The sequence below is a fragment of the Heterocephalus glaber genome, unplaced genomic scaffold (assembly GCF_053883595.1).
Source record: "Heterocephalus glaber isolate CG9 unplaced genomic scaffold, H.glaber_assembly_v1.0 deba00000347, whole genome shotgun sequence".
NCBI lineage: Eukaryota > Metazoa > Chordata > Mammalia > Rodentia > Bathyergidae > Heterocephalus > Heterocephalus glaber.
In genome coordinates this window covers 57,785,270-57,800,211 of record NW_028258143.1, presented here as the reverse complement: position 1 = coordinate 57,800,211, position 14,942 = coordinate 57,785,270, and the positions used below count along the sequence as shown (strand labels likewise).

At 38.2% G+C, this 14,942-nt stretch overlaps 1 protein-coding gene across 29 annotated transcripts in view; it reads right to left on the bottom strand.

Annotated features, from left to right (window-relative positions):
* Positions 1–14,942, bottom strand: part of Osbpl6 (oxysterol binding protein like 6) — a 210,889-nt gene that overhangs the window by 44,237 nt on the left and 151,710 nt on the right. For 11 of the 29 annotated variants that reach the window (XM_087196566.1, XM_087196563.1, XM_013066838.3 and 8 more), the window contains 7 exons: positions 14,626–14,679; positions 13,439–13,552; positions 13,152–13,322; positions 9,942–10,074; positions 6,558–6,661; positions 5,909–6,001; positions 1,631–1,705 (listed from right to left, as the gene is read on the bottom strand). In XM_087196566.1, the coding sequence (XP_087052692.1) occupies positions 1,631–1,705; positions 5,909–6,001; positions 6,558–6,661; positions 9,942–10,074; positions 13,152–13,322; positions 13,439–13,552; positions 14,626–14,679 (744 nt within the window). The remainder of the gene's footprint in view (positions 1–1,630; positions 1,706–5,908; positions 6,002–6,557; positions 6,662–9,941; positions 10,075–13,151; positions 13,323–13,438; positions 13,553–14,625; positions 14,680–14,942) is intronic. The other 18 variants (XM_087196597.1, XM_087196593.1, XM_021247124.2 and 15 more) reach the window with 5 other exon arrangements.

The following is a 14,942-nucleotide window of genomic DNA, read 5'->3' as shown; positions in this document are numbered from 1 at the left end:
ATGTATCTGTCAGAATTTATCAACACATCACTGCCACAGATTTATTCATCTGCATCTGAAAACATATATAAGGTATACATTGTCCATGAAAGCAATTTCAATAATTTACTGGTTCAAATGTTCACAAAACCAAATTTAAGAATCAATTCCCTAATAAATTCCAAGTCACTGGTTGTCTCCATAATCAAAAACAATTCTGTTTCTCAAACAATCACAGTAAACACCTAGATACAAAGCCAGAGACAATTACTAACCATAAAGTACAACGCTAATAATTTTCATACCAGTAGCCATTTTCCTAGAATGCAACCAAAAGCTTTCATTTTTCAGCAATTGTACTCTTACAATTTATCCCACCTCTATCAAGAGCAAGACTATTATTCATTTAGGAAATATGTAATAGCCAAAAACCCAATACTCATAATTGCTATGAACTCAATATTCTGTATATTTTTAAAAAGTGGTGATGGAGACTGCAGGCCTCAGGCATGCTGGGTAAATGCTTTACCCCTGAGCTACATCTCCAACAACAATAATATATAATTTTAGAAGTTCACAGACTTTCATGATTAAGCAAATGCATAACTATATGATTTACTTTTATTCAGCAAATTTGCTTTTTTTTTGCCCAGATAGGCCTTGAACCTCCTGCTTTGGGTCTTCCAGGTAGCTAGAAGTAGCACTACCACACCCTACTTAGCAAAGGGTTCTTGTGTTTAGATATTCTATTATATATTCTATATGAATATTCACCATTCTTTGCAATCTACCTCAATATGTTCTCTATTCTCCTTATATCCATTCTATTTTCTCTTAACGAAGATCCCCCTAGAAATGGATTAAATAGTCTCTTACTCTGTTTTTTCTTTCCTACACTACATTTTCATGTCAGAATTCTTTCCAGAAAACAATTTTCCCTTGCTCAGTGTAATTTGGGTAGCCATTTAGAGATGACATCAAAATTCACCTTTTCTTAGCCTCTCATTTCTTTCTCACATCCTTTTCAAATAGTCACATTGCTACAAAAAAAAACCCCCATAATTTATGTCTGTAGTAACATAACTTTTCAGCAAAGGAAATCACCAAAGTTTCCAATATCAGTATGGAAAAAAGAAAGAAAAAAACCCCCAAACCCGTAGGATTTAAGACAACCCCCACCATAGGGCACTGTACACATGTTTTGCAAAGTCCAGCTGAAGTTGAGTTTAAAGGATTTCTCGGTATCATATCCCTTCTTTTGCATTCATTTATTGCTTGTCTAACTTTAGGTGTTATTAGATATTATAATTCAAATTTTTTATTGAAGAAGGACTCACTAAGGTTTCTCTCCATTGTACCTCCAAATAAAGTTTGTCTATTCTACAATTAAATCTTTAAAAAAAAAAAAGCATTTCTCATACTGACAGCAGAAGTAGAACACAGGATCACGTAATAGCTCTTGACTGCAGAACGAACACCGCGTCCGCCTCCTGCTATGCAGAGGCAGCCAGAGAACATGCGCAAGCGATGCCCACAGGAGTGGCTACAGCGGATGCCACTGCGCATGAGTGGCAACGTGGGCACGGAGGTTACCCTCGCACACAGATTCTCATTCTTATTAAACTTCCACTTGAGATTGAAATCCACTCACTGTGGTAGCCACTGCTGCTGCTAGCCTCTGCCGGCGCCGGGTTGTGCTGAACTGGCCCTTCGCAGGTGGCCCTTCCTGACAGTGAATGGGAGAAGAGAAGGGGCGGGGAGGGAGCAGGTGGGATGCGGGAGGGTGAAAGATAATCAGACAAGGGAGAGGGAGAGTTTTTAACTGAAGTTGACTTTTCTTTAAAGAATCAAAAACAAAAACCCTTAGCACTGACAGCTCTAAGGGGCATTCATGCCGTGACAAATGATCATTATTCTCCTCGCAAGTCACTCAAACCCTGTGTGAGTCTCTTTGCGAACACAGGCCCTACTCCGAAAGGAAGAGGCGAGTTATGAGCTGATGAGTAATACTCTGTGATTTTCAGGTAAAATAAATGTGCATACTGTTTTATTCATGTGATGTCATATTACATGAAGTCAAAAGGCATTCAATAAATGACAGCAAAAAAAAAACCCACGTTTTTTTAAAAACTGATTTTTAAATTGATTCCATAATGTAAAAATGCTAAACTGAACAGTTGTAATGAGAGCTTGCTATTGGCCAGGCAGAATTTTTAAAACATTTTTTATTTCTTACAGGGAAAAAAATAAGGATACTAGGATTCTCCAACTTCCCAATTAATCCCCTACCATAAAGCTTCTTCACTAGGATTCAGTATTAGAAAGAGTGCTGGCATCTTCAAGTTGAAGAATTTTTCAAGGAGGAAGTCAGTATAGGATAGGAAAAAAAAAATCTCAAGTTTCTCAGTATGTGGAGATAATGCCCCCAAAAATTAGTTATGAAAAACCAAAAGCAAAGGTTTCACCTAGTGATGTGAACCTCTGCATAAACCAACAGAAGAATCTTAGAGCTCTCTCTCATTTTCTTCTTCTTTTTAGTGGGTGGGTTTAAGGGACTTATTTTTTTTCTAACTACTTTATTCCACCCGACAAACACTGAGTCTTCAAGGTTGTGAACAAGAATTTCATTGCCAACTAAGAGGCACTGTATTAGAATAACCTAACAATTCACATTGAAAAACAGCATGAGCACTTTCCTCCATTTAGAATGACAGAAAAATATTGTAAATTTTTATATATCCGATTCTCTTTAAATTTTCCAAATCTTTCATAGTTCTCTTCCATCTTCACAAATCTATATACATGTATGTCACACATACACATTCACACATGCAATCTGTTCTCCACAAAATCCCTTTATACTCAATGTAGTAAAAGGAAGAACTCAGTTTTACCACTTCCTCCAATATTTAGGAATAGAGTATTTCATTCATGCTATCAGCAACACAGGAAATCTAGCAGTGTTTTCTTCTATGGCACACCTTTAAAATCATACCCTTCTTGCCTTCTCTGCCTTGTAACACAGCCAAATTGTTACTGCGTACTGATATTAAGATTACTAATAGAACCAGAAAATTTAAAGTTTAGGAGGTAGGAAGTCTATTTTCTAAAAGGTAATCCCACAGAACATTTCAGGGTAAATGTTGACTTCATGAGTTACACAATAGACTCCTGAGGCCAATGGCCCAATGGCATCTAGTAGAAATAAAGCCATTCAGGTCCAGAAGGTAACCATCCCATATGAGCCAAGGACATGATCAAACCTATGCAAAAATAACCTATCAAATACCCAGTATAACATAATCTTCATTTTTACTGTCCTAAGCCAGTCTTTAAAATGATCTACTTTATAATTACTTAAAAATGACAACTATGACAGAATGTTGAATGCAAAATTCAGAGACAAAACATCAGTACTAACCACTGCCACCACCACCAGCAGCAGACCACTGGGAGGCTCGGGAACTAAAACGTGCACACAACAGAGGGGATGGAAAATGAGCTGTCACAACCTGAGAGGCTCCCAAGGTGGTTGTAACAAACAATCATCAGGGTAAGTGAGATGACGATGAGCTTAAAACCAATACTTGGCATTACTAGATGGAATTCCAACAGTCAAAAAGCACTCAAAATAGGAGGGAAAAATCTGAGTACTATGGTGGGGAGGAAGTGGGAGTTAGGCTCAATCTAGTAGAGTGAAATGAAATCCTGTGCCTTTCTGTGGTCCAAATACTTCTGAGTGATGATATTCACAGTCATCGCTGGCCGAACTTCTGGGTGCCCAGCAGTGATGGATGTTGAAGAGTCTTGGAAGAAGACTTTCCCAGTCATAGAGAATGAGCATCCTGAGGGTTCCTGGAAGATCAGGTGGCTCAGGCGAGCAGAAAGGTCCAGGATGGTACCAAATTCTATAGCATTTCAGCCTTCCTAATGCTTTAAGTCCAAGGGAAGGTGGACTTTCTCTAAGAGTAATAGCTTATTGCCCCCTGGGGTCTATTATCTCTGTATGAAGTTGGAACTACATCTCTCACTTTTGAAGGGCAAAGTTTCTCTGAGCTGAGGGATGAGATGATTTCCATTTCCCTCAAAATACCAACACAAGAATTGCAAGGGCCATTGCATTACTCTTTAGCAAAACAAAATAAAGCAAAAGAGTATAAATAAAAATTTTAAAACAAAGGACACAAAGATGTTGAGTACAAATGGTGCATATTTTCCTGCTTTTTGAACAATTTTTTTCCCTTAAGACTCAAAAAATTCTTGGTAACTTCTCTGAGTATTTAAAAGCACAGCCTGTGACTAGGAGGAGTATTCAGAACTGTATTGTTTCTGTTTCCACTGGAAATAATGGGGTAAAAAGGAAGTTGTGGTGGGCTTCCTGGCCAGGGCAGACAGCAAGGGGTGTGGCACTCAAACTGCTGACAACCAACCTACCCAAGACAACAGCTGTGAATCTGTTCATTGGCATACTTTTCGAAAACAGCAAAATCATATGTGTTCACAAATACGTATGTTCTTATGATGCTAGTTTTCTTCTATTATTTTATTTAAAAGAATGGTTGCTTTATTTACAAAATGATTCTTTTTTTTTCTGGCTATGAGACCCATAGATACCAAGCTTAAACACACACACACACACACACACACACACACACACTAATCACAAGCTCAAAACAAAACTGCCAAAGGCAATTTTAGGTAATTTTCTTGTTAAATCACTTGGCAGATTTGTCCCTACAGTATTAACTTTATGAATAGAAGGGAAAACACACAAAAACACTGAATAAAGGAACACAAAAAACTGTATTCATAGGATGTAAACATTCTAAATTAAAAATGGATCTTTAAGTGCTTAGGAAAATTTATTTTTAAAAACATCAGATTAGTAAGTTTGTTATTTACATTTTGAGAATTACAGTGCACACAATGTTACTAAAGCAGTCAGAATTATTTTGTTATTATTCAGAAGAAATAGAAAATATTTGAAAAGCAGTTCCTTTTGACCTTTGTATTGGGATATAAATTGATTTATAGAACAATAAAAAAAGCCAAATCACATCTAATTTTAACTGCACAAGGCAAGAATTATTTATAATATACAGCTTAGATTAGAACAGTAGAGATTCCACCTTAGAGATCTGAAAGATGATTTACGATTTAAGTTTTAGGCATTTGCATATTTTGTTTCATTGCAAAGCAGTAACATAAGAGGACCTTTAAAAATTTAAAATTATTTATTTCAAGTCAAAATTTTATTTCAAATAAATTTCAAGGAAATTTATCACTAGTCATTAAGAGTTTAGATTTTTAAATGGTTTTTACAGGTCAAAGAATATCTATTTTGCAGAATCACATAGTTTTAGAGTTGAAAGGGAATTCAGAGATCATCAAATTTACTCCATCATTTTACCCAAGGGCAAATGGAGGCCCAAAATTTCAACAGATGTACATAAAATTATAGCCAGAAAATCACAGTGATTAGACTAGAACCCAGAAATGTGGGTTATTCCTTTATTCTTTTTATTGATAAAAACTTGGACAAAGTTGACACATAAAAGGCCCTTTTAAGATCTATTACAGTGTATATAAATGAATGTTCATTACAACCCACTAGAATTTTAGTCTACATTTTAAAGGGGACTTTTTGTTGAAATAAGTTTTAATGGTTCAAAGGCTATAATTGAGAATGAAAATGCTACTTTGCAGCCATATTATCTACTTTTAACCTTCTTTCAAATTCTTTTCACTTATATTCACATAGGTAAATTGAATAGATTTCCCACTATTTTAGACAATTCAACTGTTTGAAAACCTCTGCCTTTGAAGTAGTTAAGCTGGTCTCTCAATCTAATGTCCATTTACTGATATACAAAAACTAATACTTTAAAAGTATATGAAAACTTCAAGGAAGGAAAAGTAAAATCTGTACCTGCAGTTGTATTTTTGTATCTTTGCTGACACTTTTTGTTCTCCAGCGTCTTGTGACTCGCTTGTCTTTCTTTGAAATATCTACACAGTTAGCCTACATTGCACAAATAGTTAAAAGCAATAAGATTATTAAGTTCAAGGGATAATACACATGCAGACAAAGAGCACAGCAAGTTAGTATAGAATCATGTTAGAACCTTGAAACAAACCAGGTAGGAGAGAGAGGCACCACATTAAAAGCAGAGATAAAGACTAAATTATATTTTACTTATAAAATATATTTTCCTGAAGTGCAAACTAAGAACAACAGGATTAGAGAGCTTGAGCATTTTTTTTTATGAAAAGATGGTCATAATTCTGAGTGTCTAAATTTGTATCTTCAAACTGTCATTTCTAAGGCAACAGAAATAATGGAAAAATGACTTAGATATATATTTCTACAGCAATGTGTACTGTATTTAAATGTAAAACAGTTTTTAAAAGTCATCTTAATTAACACAATGACACCAAGATTCAAAATATTAAGAATAACCTCAGAATACAAACTAGTTGGTATTGCAGTTATTTCCCTTTAAATGTCACCTTGTATATTCATAGAAGATTAAAGGTTAATACCTAGGTCTTTTTACCACCATCAGTAGTAGGTTTACCTGCATGTCAGTAAAGTTAGGTGCTGACTGAGTTCTCTGAAGTATCTCCAAATTTTGCAGGAGTTTGCTAAGTTCCACAAGGTTTGATTGGCAGTGTGCAAGATCTAATAAAGATCAGAAATAAAAACATGCTAGAATTAGGCAGGAGGTGGTGGCGACTGTAATAAAAGGAAGTCAGTCAATCCACATTACAATAAATATAAGGCAGATCCATGTCTATATGATGGTAATATAGGCAAAACAGACAACAAAATGGAGCCTTCTCTGGTTCAGAACCATAAAACCAGATGATTTCAAAGCCCATTCTTACCAATTAATGATCCTTAGTGTAGAAGCCATTAAAATCTCACTCAAACCACATGATCATTTTCCTGCTCTGATGGCTTTTGTCACATGGGAAACACACTCAAAGGAACTTCAGCAATCCTGTGGTCTCTTAGGGGCTTGTCTACTTGTCCCTCTAAAATGGTTAACAAGGTGCTTGTCTGAAATTTGGGTGGAGTCAAAGTCAGGTTCAGAAAAATAGAAGGGAAGGCAAATGAGGTAGTGCATGACTGTAATCCCAGCATTCTGGTAGACTGGGGCAGGAGGATAGCAAGTCTGAACCCAGCCTGGCCAGCTCAGTGACTTAGGGAGATCCTTTCCCCAAAATAAAACATTTAAAAAAGGATGGAGATATAGCTCAGTGTAAAGGTGCTGGGTTCAATCAATCTCTAATAATACATGCACACATAGTGGAATACAAAATCAGTTAAACATATTCATAATTTAGCTCATTAATAATATTGCAATGAATGATCCCTTTAAAATCTACTAGAGGCATTAAACTAATACAACATTTTATATCTATGGGAAAAATGTGCTCCAAGACTTAAGAAATTTCCTTATATATTTAAAGTCTGGGCTGATCTATGAATAGCCTGCTACTTTCAGTATTAGAACTATATAAATCAGATATATAATGTGTTCAGTAAGGTGCTGCATCTTTTGAAATGTAGATAGTGAAATAAGCATCTAATGAAATAATCAAGAAATGTTCATATTTTTGAGATGCAATAATAGGGACTCTATGATAAGTAACCAGTATAGATTATTTTTAAATTGCAGTAACAGATTTGAAAAGGAATGTTACTACTGAGTTGGGGTCATCAGAGAAGACATAGAAAAAATGGTCTATGTCCTGGGTCTGGAAGATTAATGAAAAGGTTTCAATAAGACAGGAAGGTGAGGAAGGGCAGAGACGGCACTACAAGTTGGGGAGAGCAACCTATACAAAGGCCTGCAGGTGGGAATATACAAATAAGTTCATGAGATAGCGAAGCTTGGCTGAGTCTTCAGAAGACAAGGCTGAAAGGGTATGTGGGCCTGGAATCTCAAAGCATGGGTTGCTAAATCTTGGGTAAGCAGTTTGTGTGAAAGCTTCCAGAGCCAATGGAGACATTTTTGCATTAAAATTACTTTAAGAACAAATAGTCTTGAGGGAGTATTAAGCAGCAGACAAAAAACTAGCTTGGGGGTTAGTCAAATGTGAGTTGGCTGGAATCCCAATCTCTCCACCAGGACGGGTGTATAATCTTGGGCAAACCTTCATCTCTATGCATTTCAGTTTCCTCATCCACAAGTGGGCACAGTAGCAATACCTGTGCTTTGTGGCTGAAATGCAACACAGTGATGCCTGTCTGTTAAGTGCCAGTCTAGGGCCTGCAAACAGGTTCAAGAATAGTAATTTCACATGAGCCTCTGAGCAGGATGAGGCAGCAGAGCAAGAGACCGAGGTGGAAAGAACCATGAGAAGGCAGTGTGACACCCAGAGGCAAGGAGAGTGGTGGGCCGAGTGGAAAGGCAGGAATGGAATTCAGTGCAAGGCAAGCAAGGGGGAGGGGGAGGGGAGTTTTCAACGAAAAGACAGGCAGGACTCTGTCTGGGCTGGATGAGCAGGGAGGAGGATCACAGGCAACCCGAGCTGGGAAACGCAGCTGACAAGGGAGCGGGACACCAACTTCAAACACCCGCCCTGGGAGTCAGAGTGCCTGAGATCGAATCCCAGCTCCATTTTAGTAGCCATGTGAACTTGGCTGAGGGAGTGACCTTCTCTGACTTTTCCACAGGAAACCTGGGAATCACCGCTGCTGGACTTACAGAGTCCTCAGAATGTGCAGCCTGGTTTCTTTCCCAAACCTGAAATTACTGGACTCAAACTAAGTCTGTCAGTGAACTCATCCTGGAGAATCTTAATAGACTATCAACTCGATGTGATTACAATATAAAATCCCTCTTAAATCACATTTTCAAATAACGGTTGAGTTTGGGAGGTGGGTATCTGGGGGCTGATAAAAATGCTGTAGATGTGAGCAGGTTGCGGCAGGGCACACCTGTAATCCCAGCATTGTGGGAGCTAGGGGCAGGAGCATCACAGGTTCAAGCTCAGCCCGGGCAATTTAGCAAATTACTAAGTACCTCTCTCCAAATAAACATTTAAAAAGGGCTGGGGATATAGCTCAGTGCAAAGACCCTACGAGTGCCCCAGTACTGTAAAAAAAACAGTCCGTAGACTTCAAGTTCACACACTGGTGGAGTGAAAACATACCCTTTTTGGTTGGTGGACTAACAGATTGCCAAATTTTAATTTTTCTCAGAGAAAACATCAATAAATTATCTAGCAATGTCTATTTTTATTATAATTTCATAAAAGAAAACTATTTTAATTAATCCCAGCATCATTTCAAGATCGTTACAAAATTTAAATCAACTGAGCCTTATTAGGTACTTTTTACATTGCCCTCATTTTTCTCAGTTTTGAACATCAAATGGAAATTGTCTCTTAGAATGGAAATGGTCTGTGGACCATGTCTGGATGAAGGTGGTCTGGCTGACCAGATGGGAGGAGAAAGGAAGAGGAGATTAAGCAGCTCTGGGAGGGCAGAGTGAGGGAACTGTGTGTTAGTTCAGATGCACAGGGAGACACCACTCGTGGGTAACTATGGACATAGGAAGCAGCATCTTAGAATTCTGCCACTAGGGTTGGGTTGCCAGGAGACGCACACCTGTTCCGTGGGCAAAACAGAGCAGCTGAGAAGGAAATGAAGGCTGTGGAAATGGTCTGGAAAGCAGAGCAGAACAGAGCCAGGAGCATAGGTGGGGCATCTCCTGGTGTGGGGCACTTAGGAAGTCCCAAGGTAGAGACAGGAAAGAAGGCCAAGGTGAGTGGCAATCAAGGTAAGGGCAAAGTCAGATTCACTCCTGAGTTTTAGAAGGATCTAGTGTGGAAAAATAAGGACAGATGAAGTCTATGAAAGGGGTCAGGCAGGATGCAGTACCCACCATTCACCACAGTGGTTCTTATTTTTTGTTCTGATTGGTTTAGGCTCCATGGCAAGAACTAACCTTCTGCACACCTGTCCATTTCCTCTGAGTCCTGCAGCCAGGCTGCCACTTTGCTCTGGCCAGTCGTACAGGTCGCAGGGAGGCTGTTGCTGCACGGCAGCGGGGACTGCCATGGAAAGCTGTTGGGGTGCACCTACAGTGAACACAAACGAGAACCCAAGGGGATGGTCACATGCGGCAGAAATGGTGCCTTTAAATGGCTGCTAAAAAATACCAGTGTCCTCAAAGCAACATTTTTTTTAAAGAAAATAATAAAGAGCACATGCAAAATAGAGGAAACCTCCTTGCTAAATGTGGTGGTAAGTGTTCAGTGAAGACAAGATTCATAATAACAGCACTCTTATTTATTTATTTACTTTTTTGGTACCAGGGATCAAACTCAGGACCTTGCACTTGCAAGGCAAGTGCTGGAACCACTGAGCTGGAACCTGGCCCAACAGCACTCTTATTAAGTTGCCAGATCCAACATTCAAGGAAGGGGATAACATTCAAGTATGCTGTATCTCATATACCAACTCAAATTCCTGATAATTTTAAGTACTCAGTTAATTTGTATTTAATACAGTGTCCTTATTGCAGTGTCCCAATTGTCCCAATTGTCCTTATTTATTTATTTATTTTTGATACTGGAGATTGAATCCATGGCCTTTGAACTTAACTACATAACCAGCCCTATTCTTCAATTTTTTTTTTTTTTTAATTTGGAGACTGGGTCTCACTAAGTCACTAAGTTGACTTGGCTGGGTTCAAACTATGTGACCCTCCTGCCTCAGCTTCCAGAGTGCCGAGGTTACAGGTGTGTGCCACTACACATGGCTTTATTGTAGAACTCATAACTTAAGGCCTTTCCTTTCCAAAAGGTCTCTGTGCTCCACTGATCAGCTCAAGGTCTTATCAACCACAAGTGATTCCCAAATCCACTATCCACCAATATGCACCCTTATGCTTCAAATACATATTGAAAATTATATAAAAAGGTGGTTTGCCAAGCTATTATCTATAGCTAATTAATTTTCCATTGAAGGGATTCTAAGTGAAATAAAGCTGTGTGAAGTGTGCAGGTGTATACTTGGATGAGTGGAATAAACACTCAGTGAAATAAGCAGAAATTTGTTTCCCAAGAAGCTGAAATAACATAAAATTCCATATTTGGTTTCAATATTCAATTACAACTGGTTGCATCTCTTCTAAATCATTATGAAATGACTGATGCACACACTTAGCAAACCCAGACTTATTTATTACCCACACAGGGTCACAAACCAATTAACAGTTAGGAGCCCCATAATTTGACATGTAGAAGGAAAGAAAAATGATGAAAAGCTCTTCTAAATCTTTATTGCATTTTAATAAACCTAATGGAAATCTTTCACTGAGTTAGATCTTATCGATATGCCATTTGCAACTACAAAAACAGAGCTTCTGTGAAAAATCACAGTTGAAGAACTTTTTTTATTCCAAGGCAAAGTGTAGGGGAGGATTTAATTTTAGCCCATGATTCTCAAATATCACCCAAGTTATTTAATAAATAAGGTGAGGGACGAAGTAATGTAACTTTTGTCAATACCTTGTGCCAAAGATGCAAGCAGAAATTGGAAGAATCAAAGAATTAAATTTTTATATTTTTAAAAGATCCACTTGGAATACACTTTTCATTTTATTTGGACTAACACTGGGAAGCCTAGAGAAACTTAGGGACTAACTTGGAATCTATAAACTCCCAGACTTCCTAGTCCCCTGACTTCCTGATTTGATTCCTTTTATTTCAGAACTGGCTGATATTAGGGTTAACCCCACATCTGATTTCAAGGAGAAAGATAATTAAACAGTCCTTAGCAAGGACACAACCAGAATGAAATAATGAAAGGTCTGAGAGCCTTGTGAAATACAATTAATGAGATTTAAGAAAAATGATGTTGGTGATTTCCATTAAAATAACAAAAATTTGACAATACTAATGTTTCATTGACTCTGATTTGGTTAGTCTTGCAGTTTCTCCATGAAATTTCATAACAGTATGCAAGGGAAACCTGATTCTGTGTACTATATGCACGCCTCTGGAAGAAAGCGTGGAATCTCCATGGAAACATCCTTGAACCCAATCCTCAGGCAGCTGTCTCTGTCCTCAATTTCAGGTGCCAAGCATGAAGCTGCAGCACCCTTGGGCCCTGCAATGTTGCTACATTTCAGAAACCTAATTATTGAATCAAAGGCAGAAACAGCTGCCTCTCTGCCTGTTGTCTTAACCTTGATTTTAGAAAAGGCAACACCTATAATTTCTTAGCTTCACTGAAAACTAACTCTTACTACAATCCAAAGAACAATTCTGGCCTCCTTTGTCTATGAGGCATCTAGTACAATGGAAAGGGCACTGATTTGGAAACAGAGATGTGGGGTCTGACCCTGGAATGGCTATGCCACTTGTGGACAAATAATTATTTTTCTTTGCACTACTAGGGGTTGAACTTGGGGCTTTTGCACTGAGTTACATCCTCAGTCCCCCTTTTTAAAACTTTTTTATTTGGAGGCAGACTCTTGCTAAGCCACTAAATTGTCCATGCTGGGCTTGAACTTGCATTCCTCCTCCATCAGCCTCCCCACATGCTGGAATTACAGGTGTGTGCGTGCCAGCACTCCCAGCTTTCCAATTCAAATTCTTTACTATCTCTGAATTTTGGCAGTATGAAAGATTAGAGATGGATTAAAGTCAAATGCTTAACACAGTACCTGGTGACCGAAATAGGTTACTACTTATGTTACTGTCACATTCTCTGTCTTACTTGCATTAACTTCATGAAGGAGTTTACTAATCTCTCTCTGGGTCATGTATGTTGTGACAGCTCAAGGCAAGAAGGCAAGTTTTACTTTTACAACCAGGGTTGTCTTATTACCACCCAGGAAGTCACTTGATTTCTGAGTGTTGTTTAAACAAGTGTTTGCTCTCTTCTCAATATTTCTACAAAGCCACAGAAAAACAGGAGCTAGTCTGTTCATCAGAAAGGAGAAATAACTGTTAATACACTTGGTGATCCACATTTCTGCCTAATCTACAGTTGTGATTATCTTTGATCTCAATGTCACTGTTGTCTTCTGAGTGTCAATTCACAAAGCAAAACTTGTACTTCTAGCGTTTTCTAGTGAGACGACACAGTGATGCAGTTCCATAACTTTCTAAGCATTTTCCAGGCTGATTTTTATAAACCAACATACCTTTCCATCCACAACAGAAACATTAGCAGCTGGGGAGGACTCAGCGGTGGAGGTTGCAGGAAATATGTGAAAACTCGCATCTCTCGGTGATCTCACAATTTCATTCTGCCGGTACAAGCGATGATGGCGCAGTTTGGAGACCCAGGCATCAAACCAGTCCTGAGATTTCACCTGAAACCACGAGCAAGAGGAGCAGGGGGCTATGAAACCAGTCTCCTATCCACCACCGGTGCAGGCAAATTATTCCCCCTGCTAATGCCACAGAAACTGTTGAAATACGATTTCACCTTCAAATGATAGATGTGCTCCTCCGTGTCAAGGTCTATCCTCCGAGCTTTCTTTTTAATTGACATGACGGACAGTCCGACATCTATGCTTCCATGGACCTTCCCCTTCTGAATCTGAAATCAAAAGACTAGTAAACTAGAAGGATACCTGGTCTGATGTGTTTCCATACTGAACTTCAGTGAGGCTGAAGTTTTAAATTTATCTACGGAAAAGGAGTGGCGAGGGGGTGTACCTCTTTAATAAAGAGAAAATGGGTAAGGTTCTGAAGTCAATGGTTCTTAAACTGAGGACAGTTGAACTTGCTGTGACTTCTCAGTAATTTCAATAAGTAATCCTATTCATCTTGTTCTTGTTTTTGGCATAACCTAGTCAACTGTAATTCTAGATTGTATAGCTTATATCCCCTCAGAAAGCTATTTTTAGTTTTTCCTAAAATAACTGTGGTCAACTCTCAACCTATGACCCAGAGCATCCCTGAAAAGTCAGCTGGAAACAGCTGCTAGGGCAGAACTGGGCAGCTGCGAGCTGGGAGCATGGAGCAGATGGCTCCTCCTCCCGGGTGCCCCCTTCAAACCAAGGGCATAGCTGATTCAGTGGCAGAGATGGGGACAAACTGCAATCTGAGCCTTCAGTTATTTCCCCTACAGCACAATGTCAAGCAGGGGGATTTTCCTCATTTTTCATGCAAGTACTATTTAAATATTAAAAATAATTTGAAGTAATGCTAGTGAGTTGGGATTCCCAAGATAAAAGTATGTATGAAATAGAAGTGAAGTTTGAAAGATAGTTTATAAGAGGATAGCAACAAGAACAAAGATTGCCCTACATCTCAAAAAAGCACATAAAGAAGAGTTTACTGAGAGATTAAAAATAAAGGATATTTGTATTTTCTCTCCAAAGAGTGATTTGTCAATATGTCACTTTTAGGTTTAAGCTTCTGTTTTTAATAACGTATATCAAAATAGTTAAGTTAAATCTTCATACACTAGTTTGAGGTTTTATGCTATCTCAAGTATAAGCATAAAACTCTCTCTGGAACATGCAGGTTTGGTAACTTGTTAAATATTACAAACACAGACATGCACAAAACTGGCAACCATGCACAAGGATTGTACAATTACAGTGTTTACTCACTTCAAGAAGAATTCTAAATCAATCTTTGAAATGTATCCTGTGTGCTACTTACATCAAGTGGTGCCTTTGAATATTTTAGCATTCCATTATCCAGGACAAAAAAACGCTGCAAGAACCAAACACCCCTAGTTACTGTCTGTACTTTGAAATACATAAAATATTCGCAAATGTGGGTCTAAAGTTGCTTTGCAATTATCAACACGTTTGATCATTTTAATATAGAATTTAGTGCATCTAGACATGGTCAGTTACATTAAATTGCAAGGATATCAAAGCTTGATGTCTATACTACTAACCTACTAAGGTTGTTTTCTTTTTAACACATACTTAATGGGGTTGGAATTTTTTCACCATGATTATTCTTAACAA